Genomic DNA, 26913 nt, shown 5'->3' with positions numbered 1-26913 from the left:
ATCTGGAAAGGGTCCATAGACCACGCAAGGTACCCTACATTTCCTGAAATAGGACAAATTTGATTTATGAAGTATGCATGACAGAAAATGTGAACTCTCATTTTCTAAATAAGGCCCCTGTTCCTAGATCTGTACCACAGTGGAGAAGATTTTCCAGAAAGGGAATTGCTCTTCTCAGAAAGAATTACCTCTGGAAGCGATAGAATGATCACAGCAGTACTGTATATAAAAGAGCAGCACTGAAAGCCAACCCACATGATGTTTGGAATATCCAGAATGCACATGTTCTTATGCTGGAGCTCTTGGGCCAGTTTTTCAGGCAGTTGTCACTGGATAGCTTGATCCTATATGCATGCCGTTACCTAAATACTTAAAACCAAGCCAAAAGCTCATTTCATATGATTTTAATCTAATTTAGAATACCTGTTGGTAGTCATCATGGTAGCAAAGAAATAAAGTAGGGCTAAGCAGCAATTAGTAGACTACGGGGCATAGGCACATTGGTGGGAGGAAGATGTCTGCAAAATACAATCTATCCTGCCCTCCACGAAGCTGGAAGCAAAGAGTATCCTGGCCACAAGTCCTCTTGGCACATTTCAGTACAGACTACAGGTTGAAGACCAGAGACTTTAATCTTCTGCGTGGAACTTCTGATCAAGATTCAGCAGGGATCGGGTCCACGTGCAACCACAGCCCATTCTCTGCCCGCAGGATTAGCTCTGGCTTGCGCCGTACAGGTCGGCTCTCATCCAACCGCACCACAAACCTCAGCAGTGTCAGGGCCAGGGCCACCTTTAGCTCTGCCATGGCAAAGTTCTGCCCAATGCAGTTCCTGCAGGGAAGACAGACTCCATCTCAGTGGCTATGTGGCTGACTTTTCTTTACATTGGGCAAATCTAGCTTCAAGAAGGCTTTTTTTTTTCCATTAGAGACCAAACTGGCCACTTGCTGAAATTTTCAGCATGTACTGTTTCATGTTCCCTTACCCCACGAGCACCCGTTAAGAAGGTCACATGGATATCCTCCGACATCCTTCCCTTTTTCTTAATAACTTGACATGCTTTGTCAGGAAAGGCACCCCTGTATTATAAAAACACTTACTTCATCTTTAAAACAGTGGGATATTCCCTACGTACTGTATAGAGCAGGGAAGGCAACTTCTTAGGGGTGGTGGACATGTTTGCAATTTTGAGAGCATGTTATGGGTACTGTTGTAAAATGGCTGCCCAGAAGAATGTGGGCAGTTATAAATGCTCTCTTACCAGAAGACAAATCTGAGATGTTCTTCCCTGCCACCCTCCTCTTGCTCTCTCTTGATGCTTCTTACTAGTGCACCTCCATTTTTGCCAAGGTGGGCTTGCTTCTAAACAAAGTCCTGGGCTCTAGCGATTGATCATTTTCATTTCTAAAAATGCCTCTGTGAGTCCCTGAGGCATTCTTGTAAATAAAGAAGTTAGCCTACAACTTTGGTTTCAAGCATGCCAGCTTCTCTTTTAATTATTATTTTGAATGAGACGATTATAAAAATAAAGGCGGGGTGGGAAGCCTAGAGGATATAAGAGAATTATGTCTGTGGGCACACTGATGTCAATAGGCACTATAGGGTCTATCCCTGCTAAAATGTGGAGTTGTGTTTTGGTGAAGAAGAGATGGACATCCTTGATCTGGGTTTAGAGATCTAGAGGAGCCAGGAGTACTGACTTTTCATTTTATTTCTTTTTTTAAAAAAATCAGCTAACCTAATACATATTTTGAAAGGCTTGACTTCCAAAACTGCACAGTTCTTATGTGGAGCTTTATGTTTTGTCTCTAGCTGTATACTTCTTTACCTGGGTCCTGCAGAGAAGGGCACAAAAGCCAGTGGATGATGTGAGACCGCTGGATCAAAGCGATATGGGTTATAGACCTTTGAGAAACAAACAGATTGGATGAATGGGTTGAATGAAAAGCTGTAAATGTAAGAAGGAACTGATTATGACACCAAGTGTTTCATCTGTCACATGCCATGTTATCCAAGCATAAGAAGGTCTGAACACTGTTGTTCACATAGGAACAGGAATTTGACATTCCCAGGAGAACTCACCAGGCATTGAGGACCAGGAAGATCAGATTTGCCAATTGATGACCTGGGAAACTGGGCTTGTAAAAGATTCTGACCCAAATAGGAAGCCCAACATGGGACTCTCAAACTATGGCGCTGGTTCTTTTCTTGCTCTAGTTCTGAAACCATTCTGTCCCAGGAAACTTGTAGAAACTATTTTGTGGGCAGAGGTATATCTGTCTGTAGAATAAGTGTGTGTAAATGTACGATCCACCAAGCAAACAGAGCCTCGCGGCCACATCTTATAGACTAACAGATGCTTGACATCCCCTAACAGCAAAAGTACTTTTATTGAGCCCTGTTTGGTCTGATGGGCAAAACAGTGCCTGCTTTATAATTCACAGGTTTGAGAGTGTAAGGCTCATTCAAATGAAACCTTTTGCACCAGCAAGAAAGCAAGCAGGCCCCAGCCCCACCTGTTAATCCTGTGCTTGGATCATCTTAAGTCTGACAGAAGAGAACTTTCAATGGAAAACTGACCCAGGGTCCTGCAGATCACACCCACCCCATGAATTCTCCAAACTCCAAGGGAGTTTCATGAGTGGGATCCCAAGGAACAAAATGTCTGCAACTAAGGAATAAAATCTTTTCAGTGGAGAGGTTCCATTACAGAGCTCCAAGGGAGAGGAAATCAGCCAGTAGGTAACATTACAATCCCTCCCTCCCTCCCTCCCTCCTTAAAAAATTAAATGTAAAAATATTATCAATAAAACAATCACAAAGCAAAAATAAATAACATATGACAATGAACAAGGAGTCTTTAAGATGCTGCAGTTCAACAGTTTAGTTTTGTTGGAGGAAAGACACTGTAAACTCTGTGTTCTGAATATACCTCAGTTCACATTTTGTCATATGAAGCAGACAAAACAGACATCGTATTTGTCCTTCTGCACTGCTCCATTTCCCGAGACTCCCATTTCTTAGTAAGAATGGTGGGCAGGAAATATGAATTTTACATATCCTTTATCAAATCAAGATACAGCTGTCTTTGAGAAAGAAGTTAAATTTTGTTATTATGGTGCATTAACAGCTGCTAAAGTTTATGTACAGTTGCAATGCTCAGTATTTTGTTATATGGTTGATGTAAAAGATGAATGTTGTATCCATATGCTTTGTTGCTTGACTGATCCACTGAATGGATGGAAAATTATCTACTATACTCATACTATACTTGTAAGTATAGCAAGCCCAAGTTTTCTCCAGAAGAATTGCACAACATTTCATGCAGACCAGGTTATTTTTGGCTATATTTGAAGATTCAATCTTGCTCTTACGTGGTTGTGATTGTCTGTATTTTTCTTAATGGATACTCATGTTCTGCAGCTTCTTGCTGGATTCTTTACACTTCTCAATGAACAAAAAGCAGAATATAACTTTGGAAATAAATACACTTAGCCACTGAATTATCATGGCAAGACTAAGCTGCCCCCCTGCCTCCAAAACAGCATCCTGCTGCGGGTCCAGGTAGCCTGCCAGGGGAAGAGAATCTCCTAGGAGTTTTCCATGGTTGAACTCTACACAGGCCCAAAATGGATGGGAACAAATTACAAAGACAGAAATGCAGAAAATGCTACCTCAGGCTCTGGCCAGACAGCAGGATTGTGATGGGTCCCAAAGATACTGATCAGGCAGATAATCCCTGTAGAGAGAAAAGCCTAATGAACTCTGGATGTGCACAAAAGATAGAAGGATTCACAAAAGCAAGAGACAGGCAAAAGAACGTGTCAGAACTTGGCAAATGAATTGCTATTATTAACAGACAGAGCAAAGAATATGTCAGCATTCTCTTGGCTTGTGTTTAGAATTGGGCAGGTTTCATATCTCTGCTAGTGCTACAGATTTTCAGAAGATATGAGATCTTCCTTTATCACTTGATGGCACTCAATCAATCAATCAATCAATCAATCAATCAGTTTCTGACTCCACTAGTAGCCAAGAGTTGCCTCCTGAAGAGGACCAGCGTGTGCTGCCTGGCTGTTCCTCTCTTCATTCCAACTCTTCCACCCCCCTCCACTGCTGCATCTTCCCTGATGGCCATTTGCTGTTCCTCCACTTCCCAGCCCCAGTGATGCAGTCATCTCATTCCCCGTCCTGGCTAGTTGCTCTGGGGCGGAACACTAGGCTTCTTTCATTGAGCCAGGCGATCAAGCAAGATGGCCTCAGAGAACCACAGGAGCAGCCCCATTGGCTTCTGTTCCAGCAACCGCTGCTTACAAGCATTTAAAAACAGCTGCCAATCACTTTGCCCCAGTACAAACCCTCTTTAAGGTGAAACTGTAAACAGTTTTGCACTTGTAGCAAAAAGATCCCAGCATTTGGGATCGGCTCTATAACCAGCAGCCCTTTTTGATAGCTAGCTGCAAAGGAAAGTTGTCGTTCTGAAAGGCACCTAAGGAATCCCTAATGATGGGCTCATATAGAAATGGCTATAAAGTTTTCTGAACAGTGAAAAGCAAGGTTAAAAAAACAATAAAAATATCTAGCCCAAACTACATGACATAGGAAGAGCCATATTTTCTCCTGCGTCTCTTTAGCAGCTATGTTACCAATGTATGACCTGATGCGCCAAGCAAACATTTTCTCTTGCAAGTAGCAACAAACAAAACAGCGGGAGGAAAGGACAATGTGCATACACATAAAAATGGCATCACATTTTCCAAGATGAATGAGGCATGGAGCCTGAGCAAAATGTGGAGCTTAACACCTTATTGCTGTAAGATCCATAATTGTGGAAGGTAAAAAATGATGGAATTCTTTTTTATTATTTTTGGGTCATATAATTGCTTGCAAATATAGATTAATCTAGATTAGAAGTGGCCATTACAGCATCTGAGAAAGCAAAACAGTCACATTGAGCTTACATCAGATAAATATTGTAAAGGATCTCTAATATAAGGGAGAACAAACTCAGTATGCAGCCAACTTTCCAAGGACCTGGGAACTTTTTTTTCTCCCTTTGTACAATATACTTTGCACTTTGCTAAGCTCACAGCATGTCTAATTCTCATGAAGCCCAAAGCATGATAGCATAGTGGCCTGGAATGACTGCTAATGCAGGCAGGGAATAAAGTCACAGAGTGAAGAAGAGGATCCAGCTGCCAGATACAGATGCAAGAGATGATGATAATTGGCAAGGGATGGCATGGGGGCCCTTCCGTAGCAGATACCTTTAGGGATAACTCGTCCATCAGGAAGGTTCACATCCTCAGTGCAGCATCGAGATATGGCTGTGACTGGAGGGTGCAGGCGCAGGCTCTCCTTGATGCACATGGTGGTGAAGGGCATGAGGGAGAGATCTTTCCTGAGAAATGATATGAGACCAAGCCTCACTGTTTAGCAAGACTTTGGGGTACAGTAACATCACATGGTATGCTCTCAACTAGCCATCCCTCTTCTTTCATTTCCACCCCCATGTGCAGCAATCTCTGTCACAGCGACATGCCTGTGACAGAGATTGCTGCACATGGGGGTGGAAATGTTTGGGAACTAGTGGAGGTCATCCCCAGAGAGCTGCCTCAGTGCTGAACCTGCACTTTCTTGTTCCAACAGAAAAGAATATCTGTAGCTCAGGGTTGAACTGTGGAGTCCCTGGTGCTCTCTGAGCTTGATTGTTCGCTTGCAGATGTTTCATTACCAGACTAGGTAACATCTTCAGTGCTAGTAAGTGTGGGGTTTGCCCAGTTTATATACAGTAGCTCACCCTGCCAGTGTTGGTGGGGGTGTGGTTTATCTCTATGTGTCTACTGATGGCTGCTATCAACCATCAATAGACACATAGAGATAAACCACATTTACACACCATTCAAAACAGACAGTAAAAAAGCTAAGGAAACAAAAAGACCTGAACACATCCTCTCCAGCAGCCAACACCCCGATAAGAAGGGATTAACACTGGACAAACAATCAAGCAGAAAACAACAGCCTAATCAAGGAACTACCAAGGAGGAAGCCACACCCCCACCAACACTGGCAGGGCAAGCTGCTGTATATAAACAGGCAGCAAACCCCACACTCACTTGCACTGATGATGTTACCTAGTCAGGGAATGAAACGTCTGCAAGCAAGCAATCAAGCCCAGAGAGCACCAGGGACTCCTCACTTTATTGTTCCCTTTTAAATAACTGCCCCTTGTTGCTCTCCCATCTTTTCTGCTTTGAAAAAGAAAGAAGGCAACATAAAAGCTGAGCAGATACAGCCTTTGAGAACAAGAAGTTAGCCCCCTATATCACAACTTATTTATATGGACACACTTATCCATGTAACATCAAAAGCGTTTCTTTGAGGTTTGGTGCTCTACTGCCAACAGTTAAATATTTCATATCCTGGTTGTCAAGTCATGAATTGTCTCATTACTGTACATATATAAACAAAAACCCAAGCACAAGTCAAGGAAGCAAGCTCTGGTAACAGGAGACCTGCTTTCATGGCCATTTAGAGACTCTGAAGCATGCTTCTGCTTGCAGCAAGGCTTCTCCACAGGTTGGCATCATATCAAACTTCCGCCACTGAAAATTGACTCCATGGCTTATGGGGACTCTCCAGCACGAAAGAAGGGATCCCACGGTCACATCAAGTCAGCTTGTCAGATTCAGTGAACTTGACTGTTGGTGCCTAATTTTCATATCATTTGATCCTCCCTTATTCTCATATTTTACTATTTTTTTTATTATTGTTACTATTGGATTAGCTCCTTTTATAGAAAGAACATTTGCCCTGCTGTCATGGGGAAAAGGAAGAAGAGGCAGCAGACAGAAAATTTCAGGTATGATCCTCTAGACCTTCTTGGCGCCAGGGACTGGTTTTGTGGAAGACAGTTTTTCCATGGACGGGGGTGGGGGGATGGTTTTCCTTGGATTCACAAGCCACATGTCAGGCACTAGGACCGGCATGGAAACCAGCAGGTTCAGGCAAGGAGCTCCAGTCTGGTAACCGTTGGAGGCTTCAGACGCCTTCCTTCGGGTGCTCGCTTGTCCCCCCCACCCCCACTCACCTCCTGCTGTGCGGCCCGATTCCTAACAGGCCGCGGACCGGTACCAGTCCGCGGCCCAGGGGTTGGGGAGCCTTGCTCTAGACTACAGGCTGAGATCGAGGGTCAGCAACGTCTAGAGCTCACCTCCTCTCTGATAGATGGTGTCCCTTCCCCTCCACCTGCTGCTGTTTGCTCAGCCGCCAAATGGCTCCTGCAGGAGGGGGACAAGGACTCAAACCTTGAAATCCTTAAAATAAGCCAATACACTTGATTTCCTGACCAGACAAAGTCTCCTGACAGCACAGACTGTTCTTTCAATCATCAACTTGCCGACTACAGTTAAAAACAAAGTAGATTCTCTAAAAAGTCTTTTGCAACATTTACTGAGAGCCAATCAAACAAAACTGCCCACCCTGCCAAAGCAAACAATATGTGCCTGAACTGTGCCCTACAAATAGCGGGCAGAGGGAAGGGGGACCTGCCCCCAACCTTAGCCTAACAAAGGGAAAGGACAGAGAAGGTTAAACAGTCCTACAGAGAAAGGCGAGAGGCAAACTGAGAAACTTGTAAAAGGCAAATGTCCCCTACAAAGCAGTCAGATAACTGCAAATCTTAAATAACAGAATAAACAGAGGCAGATGGGGATCTAAACAGGCTGTCATCCGGACTAACGCAGCTATTTTGCTGTGAAAGGCCACTGATGGACTTACAAAAGGTAGAACGGCTTCCACCTAGAGGCAGTTGCAGCAGAGTCCTGCTGACATTTGGGCAGACTGTAGCCTGCCCAGCCTGCTCTTTAAAATGAAGCTCTTCCTGAGCACGTTTTTGATCTTCCCAAATCATGTTTTCCACTCTGAGTAATCAGCCCACTTCTGACTCAATTTGGCCAAGAGGGTCCCAGCATTTTAACATACAAATGTAATACTCCCCACTCAGTCAACTTCAAGGACACCTTATGAACAGATCCTCTGTGAGGGAGAACTCTAAGCAAACAACTTGCACAATCCTCAGCAATACAGTCATTTAATGAACCTCTCGAGCAGTGTTTCTCAATCTTGGCAACTTTAAGATGTGTGGACTTCAACTCCCAGAATTCCCCAGCCAGCGTGTAAAGATGTTCATCTTAATGATGTAAGATTACAATTTCGTCCATGGAAGACACACAGCATTCAATGTCATCCCTCTCTAGCTCAGTTCGCTTTCTCATTTAATTTCTTTTTAACCTGGCAATTAATATCTGAGTCTGACTCGATCTTCCACCCTCTGGATTGCTTTCTTTGCACCCCCAGCCCATTACCATTCAATTTCTTCTGTTTCCCGTCCCTGCAGCAGATCCCGAATCTCTGCCCGGCACTGGTCCTGATACTTCGGGTGTTGAGCCAGATTGTATAGTATCCAGGACAAGCCACTTGCTGTAGTGTCATGGCCTGCAGCAAGACAAAAGTCATATGGAAGATGCCCAGAGAAGGACTACTTGGTAGTTATCAAAAGGGACTTCCATCTGAAGATTTTCAGAGTTGTTTAAGGTAACCATGCCAAGGATTCCAAAGACAATTATTCTTCTCATTCTGGCAATCAATAATGGCCTGTGATGGGTCAGAAGGATCTTATTGTGCACATTCTTCCAAAATGCCAATTCCTTCCCATGAACAAGGCTAGCAATTAAAGGGATACAAAATCAATTTGGTGTGATCTTTCTGGAGCCAGAACAGGGCAGGAGCATTGCTTTTGAAAGGCAATGAGAGTGTTCCAAAAGCTGAATGACCCTAGTGGGATGGGCACAGGCTGGGCAGCTACTGTGAGCTGGAGAAGGGGGCCCAGACACTGGAAATCACAGCTCCTTTTGGGTACCAATATCATACATCAAAACCAGGGCAGCACCAGGCAAGGCAATGAACAGCATACAGCCCCTACATTGAACAAGCCATTGAACAGTTGAAGCAGAAGCCACAACTAAGCCCCTCCCTCTGAGACTTGCAGCTCTCCTGCAGCTTGGAGGAGGAATGCATCCCCTCTTCCCCAGTTTTTTCCTTCCAAGGAATGTACCACAAGGATGAAATCATTCACCCATCTCACCTTCAAACATGAAGGTGTCAGCCTCAGCTGCTATGTCTTCATCAGACAAATGTTGACCCTCTTCATCCTGCAATCACAAAATCAGGGGTTTGCTGAGCCAAGACAGCCTGAGTAATGCTCTTTCCATAGTCAAGAGTCTCACTCAGCTCACGCTCATTCTCTGCCATCCTCCACACTTGCTATAAACAGCCTTCACTAAGCCAGATGCTCTGCATTTGCTGGGTCTCCATCTCCAGGGCAGTTCACAGTTCTTCCATATAGGCTGATGGCTTTTTGCAAAAGCCGGACTTCTGTTCCAGTGGAAACTCTCTGCCCTACAGACAACAACCTATTAGTAATTAGAAGCATTCTGTACAGGCCTTTCCAAGAGGAGAGGCTTCTTCCACAGCATTTCTGGGATTAATTATGTGACCACACAGCATCATTCATGTGAAACACCATGGTGAGGAAGAACAATGAGCATTCAGATGTATCCTAGCAATTACTCCCTCCCCACTTTGCCTACAAGGAAAAGCTTTTTTAACAAATCTATTAACTACCAGAGCAGGGTTTTTCAAACTGTGTTCAGTGGAATCCTGGGGTTCCACAAGAACTTGATGGGGTTCCATATGAAACTAAGAGAGAACCTATTTTCTATCAGAAAGAAAATGCTTTGCCTCTTGATCATGGATCCCGTGACATTTTTTTAACCAACATTTTCTGTGGCCTGAAAAAGTTGGAGAACCCCTGACTAGAGAAGGTAATTTCTTCATGGCATCTACATCAAGGCTTTATAGTTTGCTCCGTCCCCCCCGGCTTCTCATGAGCTGGAAAAAGACTGGGAGACTATCACATTTCATTTTTTAACCTGTCTGGTAGGACAAGTCCTTCTTTAACTAAAACAATCTAGCTTTCAAAACCAGAGAAGGATCATCATTTCGATCCTGAATTCTGATAATGACTTTCTTGACTTTTTTCCCCTCAAGCTGAGCCACACATAAGCTGAGGTCTGCTTCATGAGAACTGCTGTTAAATTTGTTCTGCTCTTCCCTAGCTTTTTCCAGAGAGATGTCATAGGGAATCCTGTCACTGTGTGCCCACTCCAGGCAGCTGAAGTGCTGCACTTCCTTCCTATGCTTCTTTTATTTCTTGAAGACAGACAACTTAAAATGGGAGGCCAGAAGCCAGCACACTGTGTAACTTGACACAAACACGCTTTTGTAGGGTTGCAAAAGAACTCAGAGTTAAGTGTCCAGGGATGGGGGGAGATGAGCTCTGTAGCTGGGGGCAGGGGGGTGGGGTGAGGAGACAAGAGGAGATTGACTTTGTTTAACGAATCCTATGTGCAAGCTTAGGTGAAGTATTGTGATTATACTGCAAACAGGGATGGAGAAGAGGAGACGCTGGAGCCAGCTGTTGCCTAAAACACCTGAACAAGAGTCAAGTACATACTGACTCTCATCAAGGGACAAGCACCAACTTATCCCCTTCTTAACATTGTTTTCTGAGACTCTTCCTTAAGTGCTAATTACCTCAACATCATATTTGATTAGCCCTGCCTTCTGGCTAATTGGTCATGAATTAGTCTGAAATTCTACCAAATCATCTCACTGAAATCCAGTTTCCAAGGTGTTTGGCTGGGAAGTCCCTCCACCAAGATCAGTGAAATCTAGTGTGCTTTGCTCCCTCATAATATTCTAGCTCACCTGCAAAATTCATCTCCTTCTGCTGTGTTACCTAATCTTTCATAGATCCAGATAACTTCATAAGGTTTATAAAGTAAATCTCTCTCCATCCTTGGGTCCATATCCTCCTATAGCTCTTTACTGAAAAGTCAGAATGGAGGTTTTGTGTATCAGAAAGCTGTTCCCCAAAACAGATTGTGCAAAGGAACCAGCGCAGACTGATCTGGTAGTCCTTAAGCCCAAATTGCCCCTTACCTTGGCCAGCAACAGAATATCAATGAAGTCGATGGTTTTGTCCTGCTTTGATCTGAGCCAGGCATTCTCACCCAAGCGGTTAAGTGCCATCCGGCGCTCCCGAATCACATTTGCTGTGAAATGATGCACAGTGTCACATGCGCTGCGGAAGCGGCGGCCCTCGGCTGTCAGGTAGTAAACCCAGTCAACATGCAGATGCAGGTTATGGTGCCGATGCACAACAAGGAAGCTGAGCTCCAAGGTGGCTGTGATATAGTCACTTGATTTTCTGGAATGTATTCAGTTATTTTGTAATAAGAAAACATGAAAGAGAGATTCAATAGAAACAGCATTTAGAATCCAGGAATATGTTTTTCTAAGAAATACAGGTGAACTGAGTGCTCACCATATTTATATAACACAAATATAGTAACTGTTCTTCATACTGAATTTCTAAAATATACAGATTTTTTTACACTTGGAACAGACACTAGAAAAACATCTGTACTAAAGTATTAATTAGGAACCCTTTCCCCCGGCCCAATACATCTAGTGTAGCACAAACATATGCATTCATCAGAAAGCCTCAATGTATTCGATGGATCTAACTTCCAAATTCTATGCATATTTACACAACAGTAGCTAGCATGGTGAGGCTGAAGTGTGGCAAAAGTTATTTTGGCAAAATGGGAATTTATGGCTGTCCAGATGCTATTGGATTCTAGCTCCCTTCAGCTTCAGACAACATGATGAGTTGTCATTGGGCAAAATCCAAAGAGCCAGAGATTTCTGTCTGTGATATACTGGATCAAAGAGAGCCATTTGATCTAAGATCGAATCTCATTACTTTGAGATGTGCGAGTTTAATTCAGCTGTTGTTCTGAAAATGCCACCTCAAAGATTTTTGATATCTCAGTGTAAAAGAAGAATTGGTTCTCTCTATGCAAAATATTTCAGACACATCCAAAGTGGCTAAACTATTGGGAACCCCTTTGAAGGCATTAGTAAGAAAGAATAGTATTCTCACATAACACCATTCTGAGTTGTTATGGTTTTTACAGGAAGCCATGACGTCTGAGTGCAATTTTAACATTTGCCTTAAACCTATTTATAAAGGCAGTGCTTATTTCTAAGTTCAGTCTTCCATCCTGGGGCAGAGGCTCCCACCATTTGAGTTTGGGAAAGCTGTTTGGGAGAATTCTTTATTTTTTAAAACTATGTTAAGCTTATTTTAGGACTATACTTCTCATGTGCTTCTGCCAATTATTTCTCACAATTAGAGTGAGAAATGAGATTGCAAAAATTGGGTTTGTACCCCCTCTGCAGCCCAGGCCTCACTTTGCCCACATGTCCTGGAGAATGAACTCAGTTATTGGACTCCAAGAATATAACACCTTCATGCCATCTTCCTTCCCTTGCACTTCTTCATGCTGCTGGTGTACTCACTCTTGACAGTTGCTGCTATAGCTGAACACACATTTCTGCAAGCTGTCTAGAGTCATGAGGCTGATGTGCTTAAACATGTCAAGAGAAGCAGGGCCTGCTGACAGCAGTTTGCGCCACTCGGCCTGTAGAGAGAGGATAAGCAAAACACCAAAGCTAGAAAAAGAGCACAGCGATACTGATGTCAGGGAGGTGGCCCAGATCTGGCACAGGGGGCAAGGCAAATGCAATCCAGGATGGGTAAAGGACTGTGCAAATGCCTGGGAAATAAACCAAGGAGAGAGAATACTGACAGTTCACATCTGCACAGTGAATGTGCAAAGATGGACGACAGAAGGGACTTACAGATGGAGAACAAGTGCAAAAAGAGCTCACGTTCAATACCTGTGCAAGGAAAAACTGTCAAGTTCTTCTACACCTCAAATGTACCATATTTTCAGATTTCAAATCCAAATGGTTTAGGATCATGGTCCTGCCCAATATTAATCTTAGCTTTTGTTAGATTACTGCCACATCTAAATCACTGGTGTATGATTTCTATATATCAAAAGGTCTGATACTTAAATTTTAGAATGGCTATTAAGTGACAGAGCAAGAACCAGAGAAATCCTAAACTTCTCACCAGGCAGCTTCTCCACAAGTTGAAGTGGTGCTAAAAATACACCCATTGGGAAGGGAGGAGGATAGTGGGGGGCAGGGGGAGGGGGGAAGGAGAAAGAGAGATGTTGTGGTTGTTGTTGTTGAAAAGAGGAAGGGAAAATCCTAGGGTCCATTTATTCCCAACAGGCATTTGCCCATCCTGAAATACTTAGTTTACTTTGCATGCATTGTGAATGATCTGTGAATCATTTGTTCGATGTGTTAAAAACTAAATCTTTCTGCTATATCAAAATCAAGGCAGCTACCAAAAAAACAAAAAAACAACAACACCCCACACACCCTGAGAAACAGTGTATTACCCACACACCTGCCCTGTTGTAATGGAATTGTAGGTACAGTAAGTACTTGCGGTTTCTTCCCTAAATCAGGGTGTTTCTCTTATTACTGTTCTCACCCTTCTGCTTCTCCTGCCTTTATGCTCCCTTCTTTGTTTCCCTCCCATCTCTGAGTCTCATGTTTACTTTGCTGCACTGGCACAATTCCAGCATTTTGGAACTGGATGCTTTTATAATGCAGGTGGGTTGCAACATGTTCCTGAATGGGTTGCATAAACCTTTCTCTCTCTCTTCTCTCTCCCATCCATCCATCCATCCATCCATCCTCTATCTCACATGAAGAGGCTTGTTAACTTTGCCTTTCATTACCTTTATGAAATAGGCAAGCAACACCAGAGTAGTGGGTGCTAGAGTTTTCAAGTAAATATTAAAATGCCCAAGCTTATATTCGTGTGCAAATCCTTGGAATACCTGTCAGGGCACACAAAATACCTCTTTTTGAACTGTTTAAGCAGCTGCATCTTTTTCCAGACCTGCACAACTCCTTCAGTACCTGCTCCTGGTTGTCTCCACATGTAATGAATGCCTATTCTAAAACACTGTCAGACTCATGAGCAGGAATTCAAAGATATTGTAAGGAATGCCTAAGGCTAAATAAAAGACTCAGACTCTAAATCAAGTTTAAGCTCTGGCTTTTATTTAGAATAGAATGCACACCAGTAAAAAGCTGAGAGTGAGGGAAGCACGCCAAAAGTTGATTTAAATAGTCTTGCGTCAAACAGCGCTCCACCCCCACACTCCCCGGGTGTGCCCCATGAGTTCCACGGAGTGACAGGCCATCAAGACTTGATAGGTGAGAGGTCGTCCAGCCCCATTCGCCCCGGGCATTGCCCTGTTTATCTTCCTGCGAGGTAATGGTCCATTACCGGGCGATTAGACCTCGATATTCCTCAAAAGCCCGGACGTGCCCTTCCGAACCTCGCCCTGATAATTTCTTTGACAATGGTGTCAATGGTCGATTACCGGGCGATGAGACCTTGTTGTTTAATAGATCTCCCAAACCCATTACCTTCTTTGTCCTGTTTATCGCCCGCACCTCTCCAGTCATTGACATGCATCCGCGCTTTGTCATGTGAGCCGTTACGATGTCGCAAACATCGCAACGGCGATCATGACATACCACCTGTCATGAGTAAGGATGGCGAGCAGGGGGCTCTCACCCAGACTGTCAAGCGCATGCGTAGCACTGAGGAACTGTTCAGCCATTCAAAGAGACACAGATCGGGACCGCCTTAACCTTTGGGGTTTATATGGCTGGGTTTTCTCACGCTTTCTCAGTTTGTTAGGATTCTTGTTAAGTACTACTAATAAATATTAGAGACCAAGTCCTCGCCTCAGTGTGTTTCCTGGTAATCAGGACATCAATCCTAACAAACTCCTACTCCCATCGAAAGAGGGAGGAACAAGCAATTAAACAGATACGTTTAGAAATGTCTTCAGAAAACCAAGAAATGCGGCTCGCCATCCAGCAATTGGCAGCAGCCCTACAGCAACACCAGCAACAAGTAGATCTCCAGATCAACACATTACAAGCTGCCATGCTACAGCAGTTGCAACAACCAGCTCCGATTAACCCACAACCAGCAGCAGCAGCAGCAGCAGCCCCACCGGTAATGTTGAGATCACAGGGCAGTCTACCAGAGAAATTTGGAGGAGAAGCAGGACAGCTGAGAATCTTTCTCACACAGTGTACTATGTTCTTCGACAGCAGACCCGCAGAGTTTCCCACAGACAGAACCAGAGTCACCTTCATCCTAGGCCTGCTGAAGGGACCAGCGGCCAAATGGGCTATTCCCATGGTGGAGAACAACGATCCGATTCTCAACGACTACCAGAACTTTTTGGCAGGCTTCCGAGCACACTTTGACGACCCCATCAGAGAGGCCACGGCCAGCCGGGAGATTCGGAGGCTCAAGCAAGGTAACAAGAGGGTGGGACTCTACATTGCTGATTTCAAGTTGTTAGCAGGAGATCTGGACTGGAATGAGAGTGCATTAAAAGACCAATTCAAACAGGGGCTGGATGAGGAGATTAAGAATGAATTGGTGCGCCAGGGAACACCAGCCACATTAGAAGCCCTATATCAGCTATCGGTGGTCATAGATGCCAGGCTAGAGGAGCTTAGGCAGATGCAGCCGGGGAGAAGCAAGACCCTCCGAGCGTTTTCAGGATTCCCAACTCCCCTTGTAGCAGCCTCTCACTCAGCACGAGAGGAGCCAATGCAGATTGGGGCAAGCAGGAGACTGATTTCCGAGACTGAGAGGCAGAGAAGGAGAGAGAGAGCCCTGTGTTTCTACTGCGGAGCCCAGGGGCACATGGTGAGAACTTGCCCAGCGAGAGGCCAAACAACTCCAGTAAGACCCCCAGGGCAAGCAGCTGAAACAGGACCCATCCCCGCCTCTGTTTCCAATCAGGGAAACTCCGTTGGTCTCCCTCCCAAGAGCTCAGCAGGGAGACCGTAAATCAATTAAGGAGGGCTCATTCCGAAGATTCCAGGCAAGACTTTTACTACTTACCCGTAAAAGTCCAAGTCAACCCAGAGCACCAGGTCAAGCTAGAGGCCCTCGTGGATTCTGGAGCTTCAACTAATTTTATTGATGCACAGACCGTACAAGACTGCAACATACCGACCAGGGAATTGCCATGCCCCATAGAAGTAGAGACCATTGACGGCCAGCCCCTCAAGGCAGGGCCGATTAGAAGGCTCACAGAACCGGTGCAGCTGACAGTGGGAGACCACACTGAGTGGATCCAGCTTTATGTTACTGCAGCGCTAAATGTGCCGGTAATCCTAGGCACGCCTTGGCTGAGGATCCACAACCCGTTGATGAACTGGACTACAGGAGCAATCTCCTTCCCAGCTAAGGAATGCCAGCACCACAAGAGTCAAGCCGCTCCACACTCTCCAGCAACCAACGCAGTCACAGTAGCAGGGGGGGTCCACTTGCCAGCCAAGTATGCAGATTTTGCAGACGTTTTCAGCGAGCAAGAGGCCACAGCACTACCCCCCCATAGGGACTGTGACTGCACCATTGAGTTGTTACCAGGAGCCAAGATCCCAGCAAGGAAACAATATCCCATGTCCCCCAAGGAGTTAGCCACCTTAAAGGATTACTTGGACTCCAATCTCCAGAAGGGCTTCATCCGACCATCTACGTCCCCAGCGTCTGCTCCTACCTTCTTCGTACCAAAGAAGCCCGACCCGTTGGCACCTGCAACCCAGGAGACACCCTTGAGAGTGGTCCACGACTTCAGTTTCTTAAATAAACAAACAAAGAGAGAATCCTATCCTCTGCCCTTAATCTCGGAGCTGCTAGATCGCTTGCAGAAGGCACGCATGTTTACCAGGTTGGATCTCAGGAGTGCGTACAATCTGATCCGGGTGAAAGAGGGGCACGAATACCTGACTGCCTTCGACACCAGGTTTGGCAAATTTGAGTACCTTGTTATGCCCTTTGGCTTGTCTAATGCAGGAGCCATATTTTCCAGATTTATGAATCACGTTTTTGCTGATTTACTAGACAAGTACATGGTCGTTTATCTAGATGACATATTAATTTTCTCTGAGGATGCCACAACTCACGTAACCCATGTACGTAATGTTTTGCAAAGACTGAGAGAGAACAGGCTGTTCGCCAAGCTAGAGAAGTGTGCCTTTGATTTAACTGAAGTACATTTCCTGGGCTATATAGTATCCACAGAAGGCATATCCATGGATCCTGCTAAGGTCCAGGCAATTCTCTCTTGGCCACCCCCCCGAAATGTTAAAGATATACAAAGATGGCTAGGATTCTGTAATTTCTATCGTCGTTTTGTCCCAGCCTATAGTCATCGGACCAGACCATTCACACAGCTCTTGAAGAAAGGCTCAAAATTCGTATGGGGGGAGAGGGAGCAAGCAGCGTTCCAGGAGTTGAAGCAGCTTTTTGCTTCCCAACCGCTCTTAAGGCACCCTGACCCCACGAAGCCATTCATAATGTATTCAGATGCCTCAGATGTTGCCATTGGGGCAGTGTTATTGCAATATACAAACAGGGCAGAGAATACATTGCTTCCTTGTGCCTTTTTCTCACGCCTACTCTCACCAGCAGAGAGAAACTATGATGTGTTTAACAGAGAGTTGCTGGCAATTAAAGCAGCATTCCAAGAGTGGAGGCACTGGCTAGAAGGGGCAACCTTTCCGGTGAAAGTTTGCACTGATCACAAGAATTTACAGCTTCTACAAAACACCAGATCCCTCACCCCACGCCAGATCAGATGGAGCCAGTTTTTCTCCCGTTTCAATTTTGTCATTTCTTATGTGCCCGGGGCGCAAAACTGCTTGGCAGACGCCCTGTCTCGATCCTTTCAGGCAGACCCCCCCACTCACCAGGAAGTACAGGCTGCTATATTACAACCTCACAACTTTGATCAGCCGATGAGGGGGAGCCAAACGGAGAGTTTAGCAGCAGGCAGCCAAGCAGAGGACCTATTTGCAAGAGCCAGAGCTCAGCAGCAACAGGACCCGTATGCCAGGGCCAGGATGGATGACCTCCAGAGGGCCCCGCAAGACACTGCCTCCCCATTCAATGTGGAGGCAGGAATCCTCTGGCATAGTGGGCGATTGTACATTCCCCCTTCATTGAGGGAAGAAGTACTGAGACTGTGTCATGACCACCAAACAGCAGGCCACGGAGGCGTTTTCAAAACTCTCCATAGAGCTCTGAGGGACTACTGGTGGCCTAAGATGGTTGCAGACATTAAGGGCTACATTGCTTCTTGTCACACCTGCAGACGAGCCAAGCCTCTCCCAGGGAAGCCCACAGGATTCTTGCAGCCCCTACAAGTAGGCCTTGGGATACGATCTCCATGGATTTCATCACTGATTTACCCCCGGTCCAGGGCCTGACTTCCATACTGGTGGTGGTGGACCTTTTCACAAAGATGGCACATTTTATTCCTTGCAAGGGCCTCCCATCTGCACCAGCCACCGCGCAGTTGTTCATAGACCACGTTTTTAGGTATAGAGGCATGGTGAATCACTTGGTGAGTGACAGAGGCCCACAGTTCACTTCCAGGTTCTGGAGGGCCCTTTTCCAGTCATTAGGGGTCCAGATCCACCTGTCATCAGCGCATCACCCTGCCAGTAATGGGCAGGCCGAAAAAATTAACCAGTGGTTACAGCAGTATCTCAGGTGTTACACCACGTATCGGCAAGACAATTGGCCAGCCCTGTTGCCCATGGCAGAATTCACTTATAACAACTCTGTGCAGTCATCTACCCAGATGTCTCCGTTCCAAGCGCTCTACGGGGTTAACCCTCAGGTGTTGCCCACCTCCTCCCAGCAGGGAACTGTTCCAGCAGCAGCTGATTTTCTTAAAGAGCAACAAGCCGCACAGGAGTTGTTAAAGGAGCAGCTGAACAGGGCAAAGAGTGCTTACAAAAGGGCGGTAGACGCTCACAGGCAGGAGGGGCCAGCGATCGCAGTAGGAGACAAAGTGTGGCTCTCTACCAAGTTCTTGATCTCTACCAGACCCTCCAAGAAATTGGACTCTAAGTTCGTCGGCCCTTTCACTGTGGTGCAGCAGATAAATCCAGTAGCTTATCGTTTACAGCTCCCACCATCCATGAAGATCCATCCAGTGTTTCACAGAGCCTTGCTAGCCAAAGACCCTCCCCCAAGTAACTTGCGATCGCACCTACCCCCACCACCTCCAGTAATTGTGGAGGGAGAGGAGGAGTACGAAGTGGAAGAGATTCTGGACTCTAGGAGGAGGGGAAGGGGCATCCAATATTTCATACACTGGAAAGGGTACCCTGAGGAGGAGCGCACGTGGGAGAATGCCAGAGATGTACATGCTCCAGCACTGGTTCATCGATTCCATCAGCTTTTCCCTCACAAACCCAAGCCTCGCATTTTACCCGAGATTACTCCTTCGCCTGAGCGGGCCAAAGAAGGCCAAGCTGAGGAGTTCGTGAGTGTGTATTTCCCCCCGCCCCTGCCTGAAGCCTCGACTCCAGTTACAGAGGAGGTGGGGGAACCACAGCCCTCAACCTCGGGCTTGCATTTCCCAGGGGGGAGGGGGGCTGACCCTGCTAACTCTCTAGATGTTTTTCAGCAGCAGCCACCTGGCTCGGAGGCGTTATCGGATTGGGAGGGCAGCACCGCTTCGTCCGTGGAGGAGTTGTCCTTTGAAGAATTGCCTTCTTTGCCAAGTTCTCATGAGACTTTACAAGCAGACAACATATCTTATCAAGACTCTGGAGGGGAGGGGGCTGAAATGGAATATCAATCTGGAGGGGAGGGTGATGTCATGAGTAAGGATGGCGAGCAGGGGGCTCTCACCCAGACTGTCAAGCGCATGCGTAGCACTGAGGAACTGTTCAGCCATTCAAAGAGACACAAATCGGGACCGCCTTAACCTTTGGGGTTTATATGGCTGGGTTTTCCCACGCTTTCTCAGTTTGTTAGGATTCTTGTTAAGTACTACTAATAAATATTAGAGACCAAGTCCTCGCCTCAGTGTGTTTCCTGGTAATCAGGACACCACCCCCCTGAAGGAAATCAAGCCGAGGGCTTGGAGGGATATGCCACATGGAAGTTGCGGACTAGCTCGGGGGCCTGAATGTCATGGGCAGCGACCCACTCAGAGTGGGGAAAGTGTTTCCAGCGCACTAAGTATTGGAGAGAGCCACGAAGCTTGCGGGAGTCGAGAACTTCCTTCACTTCAAAGTGCTGCTGTCCGTCAATCATGACGGGTGGAGGGGGGGAGTGCGTGGATGCCACCAGGAGGGGTCACTGGCCGGCTTGAGTAAGCTGCAGTGGAACACAGGGTGCAGCTGCTTCAAATTATGAGGTAGATCCAAATGCAGCGTGACCGGGTTCACAATTTGTGTAACCTGAAAGGGGCCAATAAATTTGGGGGCCAGTTTCTTGGAAGGCTGAGGTGACTTGATAAATTTAGTGGAGAGATAAACCAGGTCCCCTACTCGAAAAGGCGGCTGTTGGCGCCTGTGCTTGTCAGCCTGAAGTTTGTATGAGGTCTGTGCCTCATTGAGAGCATCCTTAATGACGGGCCAGAAGTCTGTGAGTTTAGAACACCAATCACAGGCCGCCACTACTGGAGACGGGGGCTGTGGGAGCTCGGAAATGGGAACGAAGTCCTGACCCGATACCACCCTGAAGGGGGTTTGTCCCGTGCTTTGATGCACAGCGTTATTGTATGCAACCTCCGCGAAAGGAAGCAAATCCACCCAGTCGTCCTGGTGGTAGTTGATGTAGGAGCGGAGGAATTGTTCAAGGGTGGCATTGAGGATCTCAGTAGATCCGTCAGTCTGGGGATGCCAGGAGGTTGACAATGCTTGCTGGGTGCCAATTAATTTCAAAAAAGCCCGCCAAAACCGTGAGGTAAATTGTGTGCCCCTATCGGTCACCAAGCGAGAGGGGCAGCCGTGAAGGCGGTACACGTGCACCAGAAAGAGCTTCGCCAGCTGTTGCGCTGACGGGATAGAGGCAGAGGGGACAAAATGAGCTTGTTTGGAAAAGTAGTCTTTGACTACCCAAATGACTGTTTTCTTTTGACTGGGCGGTAAATCCACGATGAAATCCATAGAGATTTCATCCCAAGGGCGTGCAGGGTTAGCCACAGGCTGCAGCAGCCCCTGGGGTTTATCGGACGGTCACTTAGACATTGCGCAAACAGGGCAGGATGCCACATACGTTTTGACATCCTTCCTCAGTGAGGGCCACCAAAATTGGCGTCAGGTTAAGTGGAGGGATTTGAGGAACCCGAAATGACCAGCCTGTTTGCTGTCATGAGACTGGCTGAGGATAGTTGATCGTTGCGAGTCAGGGACGTATAAATGACCCTCTACCCAGGCGAGGTCTTGTTCCATGGAAACCTTGTCAGGGTTAGCAAGGAGCCAGGGATCAGACTTTAATGTGAGGGCAAAATCTGCACGCAACCCACCCAGCATCTGTGGTTGCCTGCGGCCCAGAGCGGGCTGCGCCGGAGTCGTTTGCAAGGGGGGGGAGGCTGTTCCCGAGCGCGGCTCCGGGTGACAGCGGCCAAACCCAATCGAGACTCAGAGAGCACAGTCCCCACGACGTCGGAGTCAGGCTCCACGTCCTGGGGCAGCCGGGAAAGTGCATCTGCCAAAAAATTCTTCCCCAGAATAAACTTCAGCTGAAAGTTAAAACGGCTGAAAAATTGAGCCCAGCGAATCTGCTTAGGGCTGAGGCACCTGGGTGTGCGGAGCGCCTCGAGGTTGCAGTGGTCTGTCCAGACCTCAAAAGGGCAGGTCGCCCCTTCTAAAAGGTGACGCCAAGCCTCCAGTGCCGCTTTTACTGCAAATGCCTCTTTTTCCCAGACATGCCAGCGCCTTTCCGTCTCGGAAAATTTCCGGGAGAGATAGGAACAGGGCTTCAAGAGTCCGGCAGAATCCTTTTGTAATAGGATAGCCCCAATTGAAAAATCAGAGGCATCAGCCTGAACGACAAAAGGCCATTCGGGGTCGGGATGGGATAACATTGGCTCCGCTGTAAAGAGAGCTTTCAACCGGTCGACAGCAGCCTGACAGGCAGGAGTCCAATTGAGCACGGCCCCTGGGTTTTTTACCTTGCGCGTCTCCCTGACACCTTTGGTCCGCAACAAATCAGTCAAGGGCAGGGCAATCTCCGCGAACCCTTTTGTGAAGGATCTGTAGAAATTTGCGAATCCCAGGAAACTTTGGAGCTGGTGCCGGGAGCGCGGGCGCTCCCAGCTCAAAACAGCCTGAACCTTTGCAGGATCCATTTCGATGCCCTTATCTGAAATCCTGTAGCCTAAGTAATCCAGGCGCGACTTGTGGAATTCGCACTTGGAAAGCTTAGCATAAAGTTTAGCGTGCCGGAGCTTGGTGAGAACCTGTCTTACCAATCTTTCGTGTTCTCTCTCAGTTTTGGAGTATATCAGGACATCGTCCAGATAAAGCAGTACTCCTTTAAACAAATGGTCATGCAGAACCTCATTAATTAGTTGCATGAAAACCCCCGGGGCCCCTGCAAGACCAAAAGGGAGTACCTTATACTGGAAGGAGCCCAAGGGACAGTTAAAAGCTGTTTTCCATTCATCCCCCTCCCTGATGCAAATGTGGTAATACGCCTGGCGGAGGTCAAGTTTGGAAAAAACCTTTCCAGTCAACAAGTGTGCCAACATATCTTTCACGAGGGGGAGGGGGTACTTGTTTGACAAGGAGGCTGTCCTGATTACCAGGAAACACACTGAGGCGAGGACTTGGTCTCTAATATTTATTAGTAGTACTTAACAAGAATCCTAACAAACTGAGAAAGTGTGGGAAAACCCAGCCATATAAACCCCAAAGGTTAAGGCGGTCCCGATCTGTGTCTCTTTGAATGGCTGAACAGTTCCTCAGTGCTACGCATGCGCTTGACAGTCTGGGTGAGAGCCCCCTGCTCGCCATCCTTACTCATGACAGAGGCTGAATTTAACCCGCGATAGTCTGTACACAGTCTTAGGGTACCGTCCTTCTTCTCGCGGAACAGAACGGGCGCTCCAACCGGCAGTTCGATGAAGCCCCGAGCGAGGTTTTTATCTAGGAAGTCCTGCAATGCCGCCAATTCCTTTTGTGTCATTGGGTAGATTTTTGGATTAGGCAATGGGACATGAGGGAGCAGTTCAATGGCACAGTCCGTCTTGCGATGGGGGGGGGTAACTGGTCCGCCTCCTCCTCCCTGAAGACGTCAGCAAAGTCTGCGTATTATTCTGGCAACCCCTCCATGGGGGAAGCGTGAACTTGAGGGTCGACAATCTCAGCCCTCCCTACAGTCAAAGTGAGGGATTTTCCCTTAGCAGGTGCCTGGTAGAACCCATCCTCAAATGTTATCGTACAGGTTCTCCAGTTAATGTAGGGATTGTGGCGAGTTAGCCAGGGGATTCCCAGAACCACTATAGGCTTGCCCACCGGGGTGACCACGAATTCTATGGTTTCTCTGTGCGTGCCTATTTGTAGGGTAACTTTCCCTGTACCCTGGGTGGCCGCCCCCTCCCCCCGCCATGGAACCATCGAGTTGCTGGAAGATCAGCGGCTTCGGGAGAGGGAAACAGGGTAAATTTAGTGCAGCGACTAGGTTGGGGTGGATCAGGCATCTGGAACACCCGGAGTCCACCAAAGCCCCGACTTTGATGGTCTTGGAGCAGTAGCTCAGTTCAATTTTTACGGCCAGGATGGGGCAGTCCGCACTCACCCTGGTGGTATCGTGCCCATTCTCCACCACCTGCCCAGTGGCGCTGTTTAGGACAGGTGGAAGGCGTTTTCCGCCGGCTGCTCCGGGGCGGCCAACCTGTCCCCCGCGAGGTAGACGTCCTCTTCTTCGTCCGGGGTTGCTAGTGCCCGTCAGCCGTCGGGGAGGGTTGGGTGGTTTCTGTGGAGCCTTCTGCGTCGGTCTAGGTGGGCGATCCACCGTCCTAGCCTTGTGGCATTCTGCCGCACGGTGACCTGCCTTACCGCACCTGATGCATTGCCCACGGGCAAAGCGACGTTGTCTTTCGGAGTCCCATGTTGGGCCCGACTGTGGCACTGGTCCTTTCCCGCTGGGAGGAAGCCTATCTCTCTTAGCCACCAGCATGAAGGTGCGCTGGGCGTGTTCAGCCTTCCCGGCAAGACATATCCAGTCATGCAGTGAGTCCGGATCGTCTCTGTACAGCGCCCATTGTAACACCTCTCGATTGAGGCCATCCTTAAACATATCGATCAGGGTGGCCTCCGACCATTCAGGGACCTTCCCTGCCAAGACCTTAAATTCTAGGGCGTAATCTGCGACCGATTTTTGCCCCTGATTAAGTTCTTTCAGAGCGCCTTTAGCCCTTTCCTTCGCCAGGGGGTCTTCAAAGTACTGCTTCAAAATGGTCAGGAAGGTGTGGAAGGTAGCCAGGGCTGGGGATCCGGACTCTGACATTTGTACGTACCAGTCTGCGGCTCTGCCCTTAAGTTTTGTGGCAATAGCCGAGATTTTAGCCCCTTCCGATGCAAAACAATGTCCGTATAGCTGGATGTAGTTTGTTGAGTTAGTTAAAAAGAATGACAGGTTCGTGGGATCGCCATCAAATTTTACTGGAAAGTCTTTAGCGATCCCACCAACTGGAGAAACCCCAACCTGTGAGTGAGTAGGGGTGACCCCCACCAGAGTAAAGCCACGGGGCCCTGGGAAAAAGTCCTGCGCCTGGCCCCTTCCTCTCGGGGCCGGCGATAGGGTGGGTGGGATGCCGAGACCCCTCCCTGCACCCTGCGCAGCAGCACTCTTTGTGAGCTCACTCACCACAGTTGACATGGATCGCAGCATGTGTTCTAATGATTGCACCTTGGACTCCAGAGCCCTGATCCTGTCCGTTGTGACAGGATTGTCCATCCTCGGTGCTGTCGGTTGTTGCCCGATCGGCAGTCCTGCGAATTCCCTCTCGGGCGTCTGGGGGTATTGGAATCTCCAAGTGGTGTGGGGTGTCCCCGGCCGGGGGTCTGCTACGCTGTCCCACCCGAAATGTTGTTGACTCTGGGCTGGGGCTCCAGGCTCCAAACTGGGATGTGGTGTGGGTAGGGAGGGGGCTTGTGTCCCATCTCGGGAGCGTCGATTCCAGAAGCTGTCTGGTCGCCTCCCCCACTCATGTTGAGTCCTTTGCGTCTCCGCTCTGAAGCGCCGACTCCAAGATCGTCCCCGGTTCAGTCATCGCTAGCTGCTTCTCTCGCAAGAAAAATTTCCTGGTAGAGACTAGCGAGGTTCGTTCTTAAAAGATTCTCAGCTTTATGTAAGGAATGCCTAAGACCAAATAATAGACTCAGACTCTAAATCAAGTTTAAGCTCTGGCTTTTATTTAGAATAGAATGCACACCAGTAAAAAGCTGAGAGTGAGGGAAGCACACCAAAAGTTGATTTAAATAGTCTTGCGTCAAACAGCGCTCCAGCCCCACACTCCCCGGGTGTTCCCCATGAGTTCTACGGAGTGACAGGCCATCAAGACTTGATAGGTGAGAGGCCGTCCAGCCCCATTCGCCCCGGGCATTGCCCTGTTTATCTTCCTGCGCGGTAATGGTCCATTATCGGGCGATTAGACCTCGATATTCCTCGAAAGCCCGGACGCGCCCTTCCGAACCTCGCCCCGATCATTTCTTTGACAATGGTGTCAATGGTCGATTACCGAGCGATGAGACCTTGTTGTTTAATAGATCTCCCAAACCCATTACCTTCTTTGTCCTGTTTATCGCCTGCACCTCTCCAGTCATTGACACGCATCCGCGCTTTGTCATGTGAGCCGTTATGATGTCGCAAACATTGCAACGGCAATCATGACAGATATCTGATTTATTAAAGAATAGTATGCAGGATCACAGAGAAAGCTGAGAATGATAAAAGCGCACCAAATGCAAACTAAAAGCACATTCAGATTATAATTGTTTGCTCATGCTTGGAAACAATCCTGCTAGACTATTTATCATAGCTATGAGGAATGGAGTGGTGTACATAGTCCTTTTTCCAATTCCTGCAAGTTTTCATTGCATCCACTTGAAGGTGAGTACAACCCTAGTCCAGCCTTTGCCATTCAACATGTCAGGTGTGGCTGGGGCTCCTGAGATTAGAGGGCCAGCGCACAACCCATCCAACTAATGCATGAGTAAATATTCTATGTTTGTTGAATACTGAAGCAATATTTATGTAAATACAATAGGAAACAATTGTGATGCAACCTATTAACCCATGCAAGATGATGTAGGACCCTTAGAACCCCCTTCCCTTTCCAGTTATACTTCTAGATGGACTGCACCAGTGGTGCTGAGAGGGAGAGAGGTTTAATGGGGATGGGAACAGGCAGAAAGGGGTGAGGATGCATGAGTTTTAGAAGCACTCACATGCATGGTGTCTGTGCTCTGCTTGAAGATTTTCAGGTAAGGCTTCAGGATAGCAAAATGAAAGGCGGAAGTGAGCAAGTGCCGGTGTCGTGCCCACTTTGTCCCATCGCTCAGTAGTAATCCATCTCCTGAAGTAAGAAAAATTAGGGATGATTGAGGCAAAGTATCTCAGCCGAGGAATTGTCTGCAGCTAATCAACTCTCCATACAAGCTAAATCCAACTTCCCCAACTTGGTATTATCTAGATATGTTGGGCTCCAGCTTCCAGATGTCATAACCAGTAGGCTATGCCAGCTGGCAATCTGGGGAGTTGTGATCCAACCTATCTACATACTGTAGTATCAGGTTGGGGGAAGCTGGCCAAAATCACCAAATCTAAGAAATAGCTCACCAAAGCAGCCATGATGATGGACACTAAATGAAGCTATTCTGCCTTGGATCTATCAGTGGCTTGTGATAATCAGAGATGAAAGTTACAGCTTCCACAAGAACAAATGCTTTGAACTAACCATGAAGTGCATCTTGGCATGAGCTCTGCTTGTGAGACACCC

At 47.2% G+C, this 26913-nt stretch overlaps 1 protein-coding gene across 2 annotated transcripts in view; it reads right to left on the bottom strand.

Annotated features, from left to right (window-relative positions):
- Positions 1–389: 389 nt before the first annotated feature.
- LOC134491026 (ultra-long-chain fatty acid omega-hydroxylase) overlaps positions 390–26913 on the bottom strand; it is a 53278-nt gene continuing 26754 nt past the window's right edge. For both annotated transcript variants that reach the window (XM_063294486.1, XM_063294487.1), the window contains exons 5-13: positions 26363–26490; positions 12491–12612; positions 11066–11333; positions 9147–9213; positions 8368–8497; positions 5269–5402; positions 3676–3740; positions 1830–1906; positions 390–832 (exon numbers count right to left, since the gene is read on the bottom strand). In XM_063294486.1, the coding sequence (XP_063150556.1) occupies positions 655–832; positions 1830–1906; positions 3676–3740; positions 5269–5402; positions 8368–8497; positions 9147–9213; positions 11066–11333; positions 12491–12612; positions 26363–26490 (1169 nt within the window). In that variant the 3' untranslated portion in view covers positions 390–654. The remainder of the gene's footprint in view (positions 833–1829; positions 1907–3675; positions 3741–5268; positions 5403–8367; positions 8498–9146; positions 9214–11065; positions 11334–12490; positions 12613–26362; positions 26491–26913) is intronic.

The sequence above is a fragment of the Candoia aspera genome, chromosome 2 (genome assembly GCF_035149785.1).
Source record: "Candoia aspera isolate rCanAsp1 chromosome 2, rCanAsp1.hap2, whole genome shotgun sequence".
Classification (NCBI taxonomy): domain Eukaryota; kingdom Metazoa; phylum Chordata; class Lepidosauria; order Squamata; family Boidae; genus Candoia; species Candoia aspera.
The sequence above is the reverse complement of the archived record's forward strand: the minus strand, read 5'-3'. Positions and strand labels throughout refer to the sequence as shown.